The following is an 18,967-nucleotide window of genomic DNA, read 5'->3' as shown; positions in this document are numbered from 1 at the left end:
ATTTTGAGTGTATAATTTATATTTTTGGTGAGTATTCTGTGTGGGTGGGCAAAACTGATTTTCCAGCTGAAAAATATTTGGGTTTCATATATATATATATGAACATTCATTTCAAGCTATATATGATTTATGGTTTTTGATAATGCTGTGTTCTTTAACTGTCAAATAAACAGATGGCACCTGTATCAAAGTTTTTTTTTTATCATTTATATTTAATTAGAACTATAAAATGCCGAAGTCATTTTTTGGCAATAGTTGAATCATGGCTTTTTTTCTTTATTTTCTTTAAATGTTAATATTCATAATCATGATTGCTTATTTGAATTTTAGTTTCTAAAGATTTTTTTAATGAATAATATCTTTTTTGAACCTTAGATTTTAGAATTTTTAAATCCTTTAAACTTATTTAAAGAAGATCGAAAACAAGCAGCAAGAAATGTGAAGTTATCAGTTGATGTTATTAATACATTTTTAAAGTCATATAGTAACAGCCATGAAGTTGAAACTCAATGTGATGAAATGTATCCTTGGAAATATCCAGATTCAAGAATCTTTACAAGATTTGAAGCATTTGTGCAGAGACTGAATGAAATTAATGTAAGTGAAGAAAATAATGATAATAATAATTATAATTTAGTATCATGCATGTGGATTATTTAATTTAGTTTTCACAATTTTTATAGTAGTGGTAAATATCAGATATCTTTCACTAGCTAATTTCTATTTCAGGAAATATTTGAAGCTGCTGACACATATTTTAGTATTCCTAGTCACAAAATTGTGAGCATTCGTCAAGCAACATATAGAGTGAGATTAGAAGACATTTTTAACACATTTTCAGAATGTTATAAAGTTTTTGAAGAAAGCTCTTACAATCCTTTGGACCTTAAATCTACAGTAAGTATTTAAATTTAACTGTTGATTGTAATTTAATGCAAATGGTAAGTGTGAATGCTCAGTGAATTAATATTTAATATTACATATAACAAGCAGAAATAATCCTCACAGAAAGTAATGGATATCTGATGCTTTCTGCACATGCTTGCAAATTCTGTCACAACTAGCTTGATGTCCAAAATTATGTTGATAAAAATAGTAAGATTTCATGAAGTAACCAACTGTCTGATACACATTTTGAATTAATGCGAAAATTTTAAATCTGATTATTATAATTATTCAACTGAATATAGTTAATCTCTTTCTGAAATGCAAATAATGGCTTGACTTTAGTAAAAGGCAAAGTACAAAGTCCTTTTTCCTGAAATTTTCTGCAATTCATGATTTTACTTCAGTATTCATTAAGTCAAATAAATTACTTTATGATACAAAAGTATCATTTGTGAAAACTTTTGCAGGGGAGAGCAGTCATCTGTTTAGAAACAGGGCAGACAATTATGGAAGGTACAAGTCATAGCAGAAAAGTAACTGCTTAGAAAGATTGATTTTTGGATACGTATTCTGTTTTGTATTCAATAGAAATTTCACTAGTACTAGAGCTTTAGTACTAGTGCTTTAGTACTAGCTTTAGAGCTTTTAGTGATTATTGTAACTCGTGTTGCATCAAATTATATATGGAAGGCTTGCTGAGAAAGCTCTTTATGCCAGAAACCTAGTTATTTATATTTCATTTGCCTCTTAATGAAAGATAATTTGTTGAATTGGTGTAAACAACATCAGAGCTAGAATATGCAGTAATAGTATTTTTCAGTGATAAGTCAGAGTTCAGTTTAACATCCAATTTTGAACACATTTGTATTTGGAAGGGGCCAGGAACATGAAATATTCCTGCCAACATAAATAGTTTATGCTCATTATAGTTGTGCACATATATATTGTGTGTTTATAGAGGCTATTGTGTGTTTATAAAGGAAAATAATGATCAGTAAACCTACTAATCTTCACATATTTAAGAGAGAATTTGTATTTGCTCTGAGATACTGGCATGAAGTTTAAATATCTGGCATGCCATTATGTAAATTTTTTTTCAAAATGCATGTTTCTTTGACCATCTCCTTATCTTTTATTATTATGGATGATAACATACTTTAACCTTGTTGATGATTTCTTGAATGAGAAGGCAATGAATAAAGAAAATGCCATGATCTCCTGATTTTGAACTGTATAAAAAACTTATTGAATGCCCTGTGCCGTATTTACATATAAACCGCACAAGCTATAGCTTAGGGCCCCCACTTTCTTGGTACCACCCCCAAAAATTATACTGTATCCCATATTAAAAAAGTTGACACATATCCTTCTTAAAAGGGATCATATCTCAAATAGCTTAGGATTTGATCCTGTGAATGTCATTGAAATAGACACTGCAAAATTCTCATTTGCTTTAAAGCCATATTAGTTAAGAAATTACTCCAATTAAGTACCCTATTGAACAAACACAAAATTACATAAAATTATATTGCTATATGTGTAGAAATGAGGAGAATCAGTTTTTTTTATTACTGTCAGAAAACTTGATTTGTTTTTAAGGTATTAATTTCTTCTTAAATTTTTTGGTCACATATTTCAATTTTATTTACTTTATAATATATTTTTTGTTGCATGTACATATGTATATTTGCATGTTATGATGAGATGTATCATCCTGTATTCATTTAATAAATTCATTTAATTTTATTCTATGAGTTTTGAAAAAAAAAAAGCAGTATATTTTTTTCTGTTAAGGTAAGTTTTGACACCAATACATATATGCATGCCAAGTACCTAAGGCAAGAAAAGAGACAAAATAAGACAGCATGTGCAGTGTTAAAAGTCTTCAATGGGATATTGTTAAAACTGTAGGGAACTAATAGGAAAGAGCATTTTGTGTTTTGTTTTAAAGGTACTTACGTATTAACGCAACCAGGCCAAAATTCGCATAAATCGCCAAATTTGGCGACCCTACTTATGGCAACCCTACGTGTTATTCGTAGTTTTGTAAAAAGAATTTATTTGTAAAAAGAAAAAATAACACTGGGCGTGTACTACCACAGCAATGGGTTTTTGGCGGAATTTGCCTAGAAAAGAAAGAGATTTTTTTGGTTACTGTACCTAACAGAAGCGCCGTTACCCTCATGGATAAAATTTGCGAAAATAATCAAGGAAGGAAGCATCATTTATTTGGATTGCTGGAAAGGATACAATACAAGTGAGTTCGAAAATGCTCGATTTCTGCATGGAACTGTTAATCACAAATATAACTTTGTGGATCCCAACATGGGCGTTCACACACAACATGTAGAGCGCATGTGGGGCTCAGCCAAATGGCGCAACAAAAAACAGAGAGGAACAGCCCGTCATCATCTTGACTCGTACCTTATCGAATTTATATGGCGCCAAGCTCAAGCAGTTAATGGCGAAGACGGTTTTCAATCAGTGCTAAAAGCAATAGCCAAAAGATTTCCGCCAAAAAAATAATTCTGCAACTTATTCAAATTCGAAACCGGAAAGGTTTAATTGCTATTTTATATTTTAAAACAAAATAATATAAAAAACTGTATTAAAAATTATCTGTAATTAATAAATGTACATTTTCTTTCTATTCATACTTTTTTACTCAAACTTGCAAATCGCGCCAACCTGGTTGCGATAATACGTAAGTACCATTTTAAATATTTGATATTCTGTCATATCAAAATACCATTTAATAATTAGCAAATGCTTGAGAGCTGTTGAATTGTTCAAAATTATTTGTTTGCAAATACATGTTGCATGCAGTTTACACATGTTTCAACTGTAGATGCAGAAAGACATGATGATGGTATAAGACAAATATATATAGAGCAGAACTTTGATAAATCAAATTTTGTAAGTTGAATGTTCAAATGTAGAATTTGAAATTAATATAAAATTTCCTCCTTAAGCTGAATTTTTGATTTTTCCCCCCTGTTGCCTTTACTTTCAGTTTATATGTAGCCCAGCCCTACTTTCAATTTTTTTTTTTAAGTTAGATTATCAAAAAGAAGGTCATATGTTAAATGCCGAACATGTTGAATAGGTTAAATTTTGAGGAATTTAAAATTATTAACACTATGCGATTATTCATATTCTATCTTAGTACAGTCAAACCTCCCTTTAGCAGACCTTCATAGGACCAGGCTTTTATCTGATAAATGCATTACTCTTCTGTTTTGAGAGTTCTGGTATTCAGGAATTGTCTATCAAAGCAGAGTTCTTGTTACAGAGAAGTGTTTATTAATAGAAGTTTGTATATGAAAGATGATATAAATTTATTTTTTGAATTTAAACAACAAGTGTACATATTTCATGAATATATAATATGCATGCAATATGTAAAAATTACTGCTATTTCACAGGTTTGAGTTTTAATAAACTCTGAAAAGCTGAAGTAAAATAGTGATAGACAGTTTTCTGACCTGCGAAATTAATTTCTGTCAGCTGTATTCATGAAATGAAAGCTAAGTGATATGACAGAGACAGAAAATGCTTTCATCTTAAAATATGATCATGTGTATCATGCTGATTACTAAGCCTTTAATTATAGAATTTTATAGCTGCATGCCAGCATGTGATTGGTACTAGATAAAATTATTTCCTCGATGTCATATTACATGCTGGTGCATGGCATTTAAAAATTAATCAAAATAAGAAAAGTAAGTGACAGTGTGCATTATTTTTGTATGAAAATGTATCGCAAAAATATGTATTACAATTAAAAGTTGGTTACAATGATATTATTTAAGATTGCATATTTTAGACATTATTATTCATCTATTATCTTTGCACAGTGTAAACAATGCCCATCAGCAGCCGAGCAGTAAAATCACTGACCGCTGGTAGTTCTGACCTGGGTTCGATCTGAGACAAAATTGGCTGGCTGCATGGGCTTTTTTGGGATTTTCCTCATGTGTATTGTATATACGAGCCAGTTTCTCTTAGAAAGTCCTCCATAAAGGCATCACTCCCTTTAGACAGCCTAGTGTACTTTGCTATAATCAACTAAAACAAAACAATCTAAGTAACAGCTGAGAGATCATTTATAAACTTTGCCAATATAAATGGTATCTTTATGTTTTCCTTGAGAATAGCAACTTTCCACCGCTTTCATAGTACGTTCCCATCTTTCTTTTCTTTTATAGAGCATATGTTCCTTGGGAGTAGCGTGTGATCTATTTCATTTTAGATCACATGCAAGAGCATGAAGGTCAGACAGCTGTTTCAATAAGCATCTTATCACCAATAAACAAAAGTCGTAAAGTGAAATATTTGCATTATCATATTTGTTGTAGGTAAAGTGGGAATTCGTCATCATTATTTGCAAAATAGGAAAAAATATTTTAGTAGGCTACTGAATAGTTTTCCTTTCATGTGGATAATAGGTGAGCATTTGATCTTGCTTATCAATGCGTGTCATAAATTTATTGTATTGAATTACAGGAAGTGGTTTTGATTTCATTTTGCCCTTTTTGTTTTTTGTTTCTACAATATCATTTTTATATTCATTATAAATGTGGCATCTCTTTTATTCTTCCACTTAGTTATCATTACATCATTAGCATACTTTACTACAGTTTGTCCTTTCTTTAGTTTTTTTTTCCTCTAACCTATTTCAGAGATGTCCTTCTGTTCTGAGTGTGCCAATATGGTGTTTTTTCTGTTCACAAGACATTTTAGCAGTTCATTACTATTATAATACTTGTTCATAAATATGCTATGCACTACATCTAGTACATTCAGAACTATCATATGTACAATTCATGTTACAAGATTATTTTTTTAGTACCTACTAAAGGAATTAATTTGAAACCACATACATTTACAATTAGTTTTAAACTTCACTCCACTCAGTACCAGGACCACCAGCCGCCAAGCGGTAAAGTCGCTGAACACTGGTAGTTCGGTCTGAGGTTCGTATCCCACGAACAGGCTGGCTGTATGGGTGTTTTCGTGGTTTTTCCCACGTGTAACGTGTATACGAGCCAGTTTCCCTTAGAAAGTCCTCCATGAAGGCATCCCTCCCCTTAGGCAGATAGCCCTAGTGTGCTTTGCCATAATTGAATACACCACCACCACCACTCAGTACCAGCATATACACTCAAAATGTAATGCTGATTGAACTGGAGAATAAACAGTGAGGTATAGCTTTTTCTGCACAAGTGTACAAATGGCACCTGAATCATCATCATGTGCCAGCATGTGATAAGTTCTCCAGTGATAATGCCACACCATGTGCCAGCAAGTGATTGGCAGCTAACTTGTTAAGTGGACTAATTTTGAATAACACTTAACAGTTTTTTTAATGCTGCTGCATATAAACTTGTGTGTAGTGTGTTAATGTATTGAAGAGTCTTATTTTAATCCTTTATATACTACACACTAAAAAGAGAGCTTGAAAGGACATTTAGAGTGTTAATAATAATTATTCTTTCATTAGAAGTATTATCATTTTCTTTTTTGCTTTGCTTGATAATACTCTTTTTTCTAAAACCTCTTAGAAGAATTTATCAATATGCAAGCAAACTAAAATCATTTTCCAACAATATATATGTAAACCTGAAAACAGTAAAGAGACACTATAAATAGCAATATAAGTTAATAATGATAAGATGTTACTATCATTATTTTTGAAATTATTGTGTTAGATTGGCTACAGTGTATAATAATGTTCTACCATATCACATAAGCATAATTTTTCAGTTTATGTGCTTGATTTAAATGCCATGTAACTCATTACATATGTCTATTGTATTTTCATATACATGTTCTTTATCAGAGTTTTTGGTAATTATAGTTAATTTATGTTTCAGGCCTTTGTTGAAGATTATGGTGTGTTTTATGGACTTTTACAAGAATTGGATCACAAATTGGGTATTCTAGTAGGTCAAGCATGCATAACTTGTGTTTCAACAGAAGATGCTTTCAAGGTATTTATATACGGATTGAGTTATGTATGTGTGCGTATACACAACAATATAATCAACCAAAACACATGACCATTATTACATTTGCCAGAACTGACATAGATGCCAGATGATAATTTGGAAAGATTATTTAATGTTCATTGATGATAGTGAAGCATCATTTTGTTGACTCTGTGAACATGTAATGGTGTCTGTTAATTTAAACAATTTCAAAAAGGTCAGCTTGTGATGGCTTGAAGGCTAGGAATGAGAATTTCCAAAACTTCACTGTTTTGGAGATACTTGTCTTCCAAAATTGTAGAGGTTGTTCATCAGATGCTGCTTTTAGTATCTGTAAAAGGGTAAATAAAATTAGAACTGATTCTAGATGTTGAGACCTTACATTTTCACACTTGACCATAAATGTGGATGAGGAAAATTGTCCCATTTGGTGAAAGCAAATAGGTAACTTCTAATGGCTTACTTGACTTTTTATGCAATGCAGATCTGCACACGCAATTCATTAGATTCTGTTGAAATTAAGATTCCATAGCAGGCACCACCCTCATGTGTTTTTGTTAACCAGTATCATTGATATTTACAATTATTATAGGACCTTGATTTGACTGTATAACAAAGAAAAAGCATTGTTTGGTTGGAGAATTATAATTTCTTTTATATCGTTTTGATGGTAGTGTCAGGGTATAACCATTTTCCAAGCGAAAAGTTGATTGACACATGTACTACAAGCTATAAAAGGTATAATTCTCTGGACATTTTTTCATGGGTGTGCTTGGGATCACTGATTCTTGTAGAACATACCATGATAACTGCAGATTATGTAAACATCAATCTTGTCTATCTATCTTCCACACTGTTCAGTAGGTCAGTATTTCTTGTGCTGCATTGATTTGAGAAACATGCTGATAAAGTTGGCATAGCTGCATGTTTAATGCTAACTAACAACTCAGAGTTGATAGCATAGCATCCCAACTTGTCAAATATTAATCTTACTAAACCCATTCATGAAGCACCAGCTCAAAGTCACTAAATACCCCTTTGTCACCTCAAATTGCTCAGCTGTCTAACTTGTCAAATACTAATCTTACTGAACCCATCTGGGATATCATGGAGCAACAGCTCGGAGTCACTAATCACCTCAAATTGTGTGATCTCTACTGAAATCTGGTAAAATCTTCCTTCACAATTTTACTAAGATATCATGATAGTTTGCTGCTGTTTTGTATGACAGTAATAAAGCAACATGCCATTAGGTGAGCAATCAACATTTTGGCTGTCATAGTATACATTTTAATATGCAAATGAAAATAAATTACAACTAAAAAGGACAAAAAAGAGATAAACATCATTAAAGGAATGTACTAATTAATAATAAATCAAGATAAAAATTAAGGAATATATTTTTTCCCTGTAATTATTAACATAGCACCTGGAACAAAGTAGACTTATCAGTTAATAACACGGATAAAAAAGTAAACTATAAGTATGAATTTTAAAAAAATCTTAACTTCCCAGCATTAACTAAATACTGAGGAATAGTGAGAAAGTGTAACATAAAATTAAAAATTTATTTAAATATATAAAATTATTATTATTATTTGAATTATGCATTCAATTCCCAGCAGTTTAACAAACTAGCTTCATAGGACTTTCCTTTAGGCAGATAGCTCTGGTATATTTTGTTATACTTTGTCACTTGAAAGTGAACTTTCATTGTTTTCTATTTGTAATAGTTTCAACATCTTCCAGCGTCATATCCTGAGGCAGAATGCATTGAGTGCTTTGCCATAATTTGTTGAGTTTATCAACGAATTATGCATTCTTTTGCACATACTGAAAGCAGACACTAGTAGTTATGATTAAAAAAGAGGCCTGATCATAACTAGCTCAAAGTAAGTTATTCGAGTTCCTTAAGCAGATAGTTGAGGATATTTGTTTTAAGCTTTGACTGAAAATCTTTTTTTGTGCTGATATTTATCGGATGAACACACGGATGATTTATTGGATTTTATGAATTTGAAATTATCAAAAACTGACACTCAATCCTCAGTGACAGAGGAAACACACATGTTTTGACTATTTAAATGTTTCCATCTAACTCTGAACATCTTCTATTGCGGTTATATTTCACTAAATTTCTGTGTTCAATTACATCTTGTAAGCTGTAATTTGAATTATCATTTACGCAATAAAAAATAGAACTGAGAATTATTACTCTTCAAAGTGACTTTATTTATATTATGAATATGCATTTATTTGTGAAAGCCTCATTCATAGTATAGCTGTTCCAAAAAATTGATGTTACAAAGTAGGTAACACTTAATGTGCTTGTGGTTAATGTTATCATTTGGATATTGTTATCAAATTAGTGAAATTCTATCCATTTGTATTTGGAAATGTGGAAAATGCATTGCTTATTGTGAACAGATCGGTTAATATGATCATAATATTATTAGAATGAATTTTAAACTGAACTGAACCTCTGCATTTGAAGTTGTCAAATAAAAGGTGTATGATAAAGATATAAAAGGCATAAAAGTCCTCAAATACAGTCAAAATAGGTGATAGGAATTGCCAAATGAACAAAGAAAAGTTTCCAAGTAAGACATTGAGCCATTGAACAGCTTAGTTTGAGATAAACATGTACAGATAGTATGATTTTCAAAATTTTACACCAGTAAAAATATCACAGCTATAATTCATCCATGTCATCAAGAGATTTATAGCGATGAAAGAATATTACTGCTATAAGATGAGAGTTGGAAACCTTTAAAATAGGGGTCTTCAACCCATGGCCTGCTGAAGGCATTTTAGTGGCCCCACATTTGAAATTTAAAGACAAATTGAGGAATTTTAAGAAATTTTGATTTCAAGAAAAATTGCTTTGTCAGCTTTTTGTCATAAAAAAAAAAAAAAAAAAAAAAAAAAAAAAAAAAAAAAAAAAACCTTTTTTCTGTTATTCTTGATATTTAAAACATTTTATCGACATGCCTGATTTTATTTGAGATAAAATTTCCTGAAAATGACGAATTTTTCAAAAATTTCACTTTATTTTATGTAATTTTTTAAATAAAAAATTGACTACGCATAAAATCTCAATTCCATAAAAAGGGTAGATTCTTATCTCTAACAGGTTTGCAACAGATGTCAGTTTTTCGTCAATACTTCGCCAAAGGTGACTTTGAGCGTACCGCTACTATAGAGGGGAGGAGGATTAAATTAACAGAATTCATTTCTCCTACTATTGTAATCAGTTGTCAAAGGGAACGATGGTTGTAAACATCCTGTTTGATTTGGTGATAAGCAGATTTTCTACAGTAGACTTTAAGCTAGGTTACTCACGCTCATTCCACATTCTAAAATTCGGAAGCATTTATGGTCTTTGAATGAGTACACAATGGCAAGCCGGGATAATAATTAAAAAAAAAAAAGTTGAAGGAAAAGTGTTTTTTTTTTTTTTTTTTTTTTAATTCAAGAAAAGTGGTCAGATTTTTATTTTTTGTTGTACATAAGGGTAAAGCAGATTACTTTATTTGCAACGAGAGTGTAGCTGTGATGAAGGAATACAGGAATACAGCATTAAGAGACATTATGATACTAATCACAGTGAGAAATATTCTGCATTGGAAGGTCTTTTCGAAGTGATAAGGTGAGTGAATTAAAATCAAAACTAAATTTTCAGCAGTCTTTCTTCACCACAGCGAATAAAGAATCTGAAAATCCACAGCGAATAAAGAATCAGTTCGTGTTAGTTACATGATAGCAGAAAAAATTGCTGAGCGTGTAAAACCCTTTGCTGATGAAGAATTTGTAAAAGGATATCTTAAGAGTGCAGCTGTTGTGCTTTGTCCATCACAGGCTGAAGTCATTGAATATCAGCTTGCCTGGTGTGACAGTAGCAAGACGCATAGAGGATCTAGCAACAGATATATTCAGTAAATTAAAATCCAAATGAAAAAAAAAAAAAAAAAAAAAGAATTTTATTCTGCAGCGATGGATGAATCAACAGATGCAATAGATACTGCACAAGTAACCATTTTTATTCATGGCATTGATAGAGACTTCATAATTGTAGAGGAATTAGTCAGTGTGTCGTTGCACTTAAAGGTACAATATGAGGAACAGATTTGTATTCGAGTCTGACACAAACTTTGGATAAATGTGAGTTAGACTTCAGTAATATATCTGGCTATAACCATGGATGGCTCTAAATCTATAACTGGAAAGAAAACAGGAGTAACAACATTACTCAAATCTGATGAGAAGGCAAGTGGAAATAATACTATGATGATTTTCCACTGCATCATCCACCAAGAAAATTTGTGCAAGAAGTTCTTCTCAAACTTTGAATATGTGATGAATGTTGTTGTAAAAGTGGTTAATTTCATTCGGTCTAAAGGACTTAATCACAGACAGTTTCAACAGTGATTTGGAAGCTGAATATGGTGATGTTGTGTATTACGGGAAAGTACATTGGTTGAGCCGAGGAAAGATGCTTCAGTGCCTATTTTCTTTGAAGAGCGAAGTTCAACAATTCATGGAATCTAAAGGGAAATCTATGCACGAGTTCAGTGATGAGAAATGGTTGAAAGACTTTGCATTCCTTGTCGATATTACGGGTCATTTCAATGATTTGAACTACCACTTACTGGGAAAAGATCTACTTGTTCATAATCTTTATTACTTTGGGAAAGTTTTTGAGACAATATTAATCCTGTGGGAAAGTGAGTTACTAAATAAGAATTCCACTCACTTTCCAAAATTGATGGAGTCTGTGAAGAACTCTACAACATGGAATTCAAATAATTATGTACAATGCATTTCAAATTTGAAAGAGGAATTTAAAAGCAGATTTTCCGACTTTCCTGAAAATGAAATTTTTATGAAAGTGTCCTCCTTGGCACTTTCAGTAAACGTTGGAAGTGTTGCACCTGAACTTCAATTAGAATTTATAGATTTACAGTGTGACTCTGCAGTAAAATGCAAATTTCTTGAAAAATCCTACATTAATCGACTTTTGTTTGAAGTACATGACCGAAGACAAGTATCCAGGAATTCGTAAACATAGACTCTTCATGTCTTCTATATTCTTCATATTCTTCATGTATTCTATATTCTTCATGCATTCTTCTATATTCTTCATGTATTCTTCTATATTCTTCATGCATTCTTCTATATTCTTCATGTATTCTTCTATATTCTTCATGCATTCTTCTATATTTTTCATGTATTCTTCTATATTCTTCATGTATTCTTTGTATATATGTAAATTATTTTAATGAAGTAATGTCTGAAATTATAGTATCTTCTATATAATGTAACATGAAAATCTAAAGAGTCAAAGCTCTGCCAGAAAAATAAGATTACCAAGGCATGTCTAATTAACACTGTGGTAAATGGCTATCTTGCTAAATTGGCAAGATATCGCCAAGTTGGTGATGATTTTAATAATGCACTTTTATCACCAAATTTGGCAAGAAATCGCCAAAAGTCACCAAACTTGGCGACATTTTGGTCCAGTTTCTGTATAACTAATACTTGATAATGTAACTGATTCCTTTATGTAACTGTTTTTTAACTGCATCGGGTACTTATTTGTAACTGTAACCATAATAGGCCCTCATATGCCTTCCAGTTATTTTGAGAAGTGGATAGTACTAGAAATTTCTTGGCAGCTTGGGGAAAATTATACAAGACCAGAGAGAGCATTAGTTTCTCAGTTGAGTCGACTATAGAGTATTGTGATATCTCGTGTGAGCTTAGCTCTTTAGATGTGCATTGCATTGTGTTTAATGTCCTTAGTAGTCTGAAGTGTAACTTGTGATTGTTCTCTCTGATACTGAGAAGAGCTGCAGGAATATTTTGGGGAAAACTCCAGAATTGTAAAGTGTTCCTTTTGGTGAAATAAACTTTATCAAGCTATTATCAGTTCTATGTTCCTTCAATCTTGTGAACCCATATGCACATTACAATACAACACACATTTTAATAAAAATTAAGTTTTGTTACAAGTGTATGAAATATTTCAGATAAAAATAAATAAGTTTAAAATTGTAAAACAAGAGCATGAGTTAGTTTTTTGTTTAATTGAATATAGCAAAGCATCTAAAGTGAGGTATGTCTTGATGAAGAACTTTCTAAAGAAACTGGCTTCACATTTAATGTTGTATTTGGGAAAACCCTGAAGATATCCAGATCATTCACCAGAAATCTAGCCCAAATCGAACCCCCACTATTTAGCATTATCTATTTGGGAACTGTAAGCAAAAGTTCAGTAGCATTGTAATTGAAATTTTAGCTTCATTAAGTTAGTTTTAATTGCAAATTAGTTATATTGTATATACTATCTTTGTGTCATCAGTGGCTGATTGCTTAAATTTGAAAGTTTATGCTTTTCTGGTTTATGAAAATTTGCAGGGCACAAAGATATGTGGAAAGTTTCATTTTTAGTGTAGTTGTAACATTTCCTCTTTATTTCCATTCTTCTCATTTATCATTTTCTGAAGCATCATTGTTTCTATAGATTTTATTTTGCCAAGATAATATTTTATGTTTTAAGTAAAATAATATACTCCCTCTTTGAAGATGTAATAAACCTCAACTACCAATAAATGTCATTATAATTTAACCATAGATACAATTCTGTCATAATTGTATTGTTATATCTAATCCTCTGGGTTTGAACCTATAGCCAGATCAAATCCACAGATTTTATTTTGTTCAAGAAGCAAGTGCTGTGCTTGTTGCTGGCTTAGGCCTTGGGCATCTTATTCATGGCAGTACTAATTTGCCCACCTCTGTCCCAATTTTTAAGGAGCATCCTCTTCAGCTCAGGTGTGAAAGTTACCAACTCCTCTTACCCTACTATCATCTTCTTGAGAAAACCTTTGGTTCCACAGTTCTATTTTAAGTTCTCCCATATTGCAAAGACACTATGTACTTATAAACATCCATGCCTTCTCTGGTATTCGAGCTTGGGTTCAGCCATAAGGCAGCTGGCACATTTTAATTGTATTAACTATAATATATTAGTTATATTGTATTATTATAATTATAATAGATTATAATTTCTGTATTACATTCTTCTTATGTAACTGCAATAGCATTTCTTCAATTTAGTTTACAGTGCAATTAAATTTTAATTTAAATTAATTGTAATTAATTTGTAACTTATTGATGTCCAACTGTGATTCATAGTACCATTACAACATTTCTGATTTCTTAGTTTAGTTAACATTAAGGAACTCTAGAATTTGAATTCAGGAGGTTTTTAAAGTGCACTATAAGTGAATATGTTCCTCACAAATTAAAACTTAACAAAGAATATTTTATCACATTTTAAAAATATTAACTTTTAATTTTCGTAAATAGATATTTAAAGTATGTAAAATTTAGTGATATCTCTCAAAGATACAGCAAACTTTCTCTAAAGTCTCTTAACCATAATTTATATGCATATATTTAACATAATTATGTATGAGAAATAAGTCTGTGTAATTTGTTGTGTGTTTTTAGATGAATAAAAAGAAATAATTATACAATTAAAATTTTCATTTCATCACCTTTTCATAAGGAAATGTGTATTTTTCATCAATGATAAATTAATTACAGTCAAAAGTCATTAATCCGGACTCGTCGGGACTTCAGCGATTCCGGATTATAGATCATCAGTTTAAATCTGGTAAGATGGCAGTGGCGTAAATAAGGGTATGCAAGGAATGCCGTTGCATAGGGGGCCCTTAAATGTCCTGCTGAACTACATTTACATGTTTAAAGTTAAAAGTATCTTTTTCCCTTTCGCTTTTCATTTTTATTTTTAGAGTTTGTACTACTATGAATTCTTATTTTAATATAATAGAATTCGTCTTCTTTTAAGTTTTTAAGGGCCCTCTTCCTATACAGTGCAGTGACGCAGTTCCGTATAAGATGCAGAAAAGGGGCCCTTGGAAGCACATGAAACAGTTAAATTCAGTGTCTGCAAAAGTTAATATTCCATCATTTGACTATCAAATAGTAACTTCATGACCTACCTCAGTTCAGGCATAGGAGTCAGCAGAAAATAGGAAAAGTTCCTTTGTATTTTCTTAGTTTCTTACCGGAAAATTTTTAAAGGCAACCCCCTGAAGGAAAGGTTTCTCCCTTTGCAATCCAAATTCAACAGGGGGTGGAAGTGAAAATTAATTGTAGCTATTTATTATAATGTAATTATTTTGTATATTAATTTATTTCTATATACTTTGTTATTATGATCGTATAATTAATAGACACATTTTCTAAGTATAAATAAAGAAGTAACTAAACAGGATTCTGGTACTTAATTTCGAATGACCTTTGCAAATTGAGAGGAAACGTGGTATATTATTTGCAGTTCGAAATTTTCATAATATGTCATTCCGAAGTGTTTAATTTTGTTCATATATTGAATCTGTTACTAGCACTTCCATTAAACCTAAGTCCAAAAATCAGGACTAATATTAAGCTTAAAATTGAATTTATTAATGAGAATGATTTTTACAATTTAATATAACATGTATTGCGTTGGCTCACTACAAACAGCGTATCACTTTTCAAATTGTTGCCACCAAATAATTTCACCCTGTACTATTTTTTAAAAAATTAAATAAGGAAGAATCTGCATAAATGTATGTATGTTTCTCACACTATGACGAAACAACGTTACCTAGAATGTGTGAATGTATGGTTCTCACAATGTAAAAAACGACGGTGCAGTCGCAACAGAAAGCAGGGTATAGGGACGGGAAAATTTTGGTTTTAGAAGTATGAAACATTCCAAAATGGCAAAGTTAAAGGCGGATTGATTTTTTTCTCTTTTTTAGACTAATAATCTGGAGGGGGAAATCATTCGTATGTATCAATTGCTAACTCCAGAATGTATGCTTTCCTTTCTTAAGGAAACAAAATCATTGACGTAAATTGAGCAATCGTGGCATGAAAGGACTTTGCCCCACCCACATGTCAAAATGGTGTCCTCGTCCAGGAAATGCAAAGAATTTATGACACCACATTTAGAAAAGAGAGATTTCCCGTTTCTTAGGGATTTTTGAATGAATTCAAGGTCAAAGAAAAAAGGGGCATGTTTTATGCGACAAAGCTAACTCTCTTTGCAATCCCAATTCAACGGGTTTTGTTGTGTTTCAACAAAGAACACAAAGTTTCATTCTGGTTACTTAAACATTAAGTGGCAAATATTTTAGTTAATTTTTTTCCCTTAAATTTATCGAAATTCATGACTTCTTCTTCACTTATGGGGAGAGGAAATGGAATGGATGAATATTTTTACTTGAAATAATGAGTAAATCAATATTTATCGTATTTTTCATATCAAAATTTACAAAATATTCTCACATTGCAGATAAAGTGCAGGTTAAGAATTCTTTAAAATTCCTAAACGAGAATTAAATATGAAGGCAGAGAACTCGTAAATTGATTTGCTTTAGGAAAGAGAATAGCTGTGGTGTTTCTTAGTCTGTAAATTACTCATCTACCAAAAATTCACACTAATCTGTAAAAGATAATTCTGAAGATATTAAATTTGTTTTGAAAGAAATATTTTAATTTCCCTTCGTTTTAAAAAATATAATAAATTACAATTCATTTTAACAACGTGAAACATTTAAGCTTAGAATTCAGTAATGCGCAATAATTTGTATGTTATTTAAACGGAACTGAATCGAATTATTATATAATAATAAAGCACTCGAGGAATATTTGCCCAAGGTGAAGAACGCCTTCGTGGAGTACTTTCTAATCGTTATTTGAAATAAAAAAAGTGTGTGTGTGTGTCTGATTGTAGCAAAGTCTCGAGGGCTATCTGCCTAAGGGAAGGAATGACTTCGTGGAGGACTTTCTAAGGTAAACTGGCTCGTATACACATTACACGTGGGGAAAACCACGAAAACGCCCATGCAGCCAGCCCGTTCGCGGAATTCGAACCTCGGACCGAACTACCAATGTTCAACGACTGTACCGCTCGGTCGCTAGTGGGCCATTATTTGAAATGAAACTTTAAAATTTACACTTTTGCTTTTAATTTATTTTAATTTTTATTCTACTTTTACATTGCCCAGAGCATTTAGTATGTGAAATCATCAATAATAATATAATAATGATAATAAAATGTCATTATACAACTAAAAGTATATACTACTTCGTAAATTTCGATAAATTAATTACTGAAAATATTAAGCATATCAATGGCAGCGTTGGACCTAATAGTTTTAAGTTGCATTTCAACATCTAAAAGAACACGAATTACAATAAAACGTTCACTACACAGACGAATGGAAAAGAATTCTCCGACTTTTATTGCAATATTTCAATAATTTTCGTAATTAAAAAAAAATTTAGTTAAAACGTTTTAGTGGAAAATGATGCGATTTTCACTCATAAAATCCCTTTTCGCATTATTCTCTTTCATTTTGGCACCACTGCGTAGCTTTTCTAAGACATAAATAGGTTCCGTTAATATATGTTCCCATACATTATATGCATTTTTTGTATTTTTGTCATTAATAAATTAATGTTTAAGATAAAAATGATACGGCTTAATTTATAAGCAATGTAAAAACTGGAAATCTGACGTAATTAATTTCTGAGCCAGAAATAGTTGTTTTAAGACGTAAATAAAAAATATAACAATAATCAAAAATATTAATGCTCCTAAAATATATCGTGATTTTTGTTTTCCTAACTGATTTTTGCTTTTTGATCTACCTGGGGTAAAAAAAAAAAAATCTATTTTCTTTAAATGATGTTTTTCGCATTTCTCTAAGAAGTGCGCAAAACTTATTTCATACAACTTTATTTTTAGTAATTATGAAGTTTATACTTGTTTCCTAAACAAGTATTTATTTATGCTAATTTTAGAATCTATGCGACAGAGTACTCATCTTCAAATACGTTAGTGTCAATAAGTTTAACTACAAATTATTAAACATTTCTGGAAACTTGAAACTTGGAAGGTTTAATTTTAAAATTTCCATTTCACATATTACACAATCACCTTCAAAGTTCTTTGGATACAGGTCAATAAAATTTGTTTATTATTTCATCCTAAACTTGTGGAAGAATTTCCTAAAATTATTCGAATATCCATAATTTTTACTGTTAAATATTTAATAATTATACAGTGACTGAAATACATTTATAGTACAGAGGAAATGCTAAAAGATATTGCAGGTCATGTATTATGTGTCATTGGAATATGACAATAATAATAGTAGAATTTGACTGAAAAAAAAAAAAAAAAAAAAAAAAAGATGTTTCAGCTTTTTAGAAAGGAAAGTGGACATCTTTACAGTAAAATCTTTGATGAAAGTTTTACTGTGACTCAACTTAAGAAGACACTGGAAATTTATAGTGGAGGCGGGGTCCCTTTCTTTGCTAAACAGCTGCATTGAAGTGTGAAATGCTATCTTCAGTATATTTGTAATTGGATGATGACTCAGAACAGTAAACTGAACTTGCTCGTATTCTAATGACATTTCTCTAGTTAACATCACTACATCGAGAGCATAAAGAAGTTTTTCTTTAAAATTAAATTTGAAAGGGATCTCAAATATAATTCTTCATTATAAAGGTAAGGTATTGATTTGTAATATTACATAAACTAAATTCTTATAATTTCAAACTTACTAAAAACTCAATTTAACTAAACTTTTAATCCATTTATCTAAAAATCCAAACTTATCACCATTAACAACACAAATGTCTTCTAATATTAATAACGTATTGTTATATTAACATGAAATATTTTTATGATAAATATGAAATATAAATATATGTTTCCATACATTAAGAAACATAATGACAGGCCAAAAATAAAAAAACAATTTTTTTTTTTAAACTTGTCCTGCACTATAGCTGCAGGATTGAAGTAAAATAAACTTAAAGTATCTAAAGTTAAAATTAAATTGGAATCAAAGGAAGGCAATTCCTTGACGCTATAAATAACTGCAACCGTGTATAAGAGGTTTAACACAATATCTAAACAAATTTAAAATAAGAATTCATAGTAGCACAAACTCGAAAAATAAAAATGCAAAAGGGAAAACATACGAAATTATAAA

General features: G+C 30.9%; 1 protein-coding gene across 3 annotated transcripts in view; it reads left to right on the top strand.

Moving 5' to 3' along the window:
* Positions 1–18,967, top strand: part of LOC118184455 (dynein beta chain, ciliary-like) — a 121,667-nt gene that overhangs the window by 16,520 nt on the left and 86,180 nt on the right. For all 3 annotated transcript variants that reach the window (XM_085813726.1, XM_085813727.1, XM_085813728.1), the window contains 3 exons: positions 376–597; positions 730–897; positions 6,765–6,881. In XM_085813726.1, the coding sequence (XP_085669852.1) occupies positions 376–597; positions 730–897; positions 6,765–6,881 (507 nt within the window). The remainder of the gene's footprint in view (positions 1–375; positions 598–729; positions 898–6,764; positions 6,882–18,967) is intronic.

The sequence above is a fragment of the Stegodyphus dumicola genome, chromosome 3 (genome assembly GCF_044657685.1).
Source record: "Stegodyphus dumicola isolate Sdum_Otavi_A_Nest chromosome 3, ASM4465768v1".
Lineage (NCBI taxonomy): Eukaryota > Metazoa > Arthropoda > Arachnida > Araneae > Eresidae > Stegodyphus > Stegodyphus dumicola.
The sequence above is the reverse complement of the archived record's forward strand: the minus strand, read 5'-3'. Positions and strand labels throughout refer to the sequence as shown.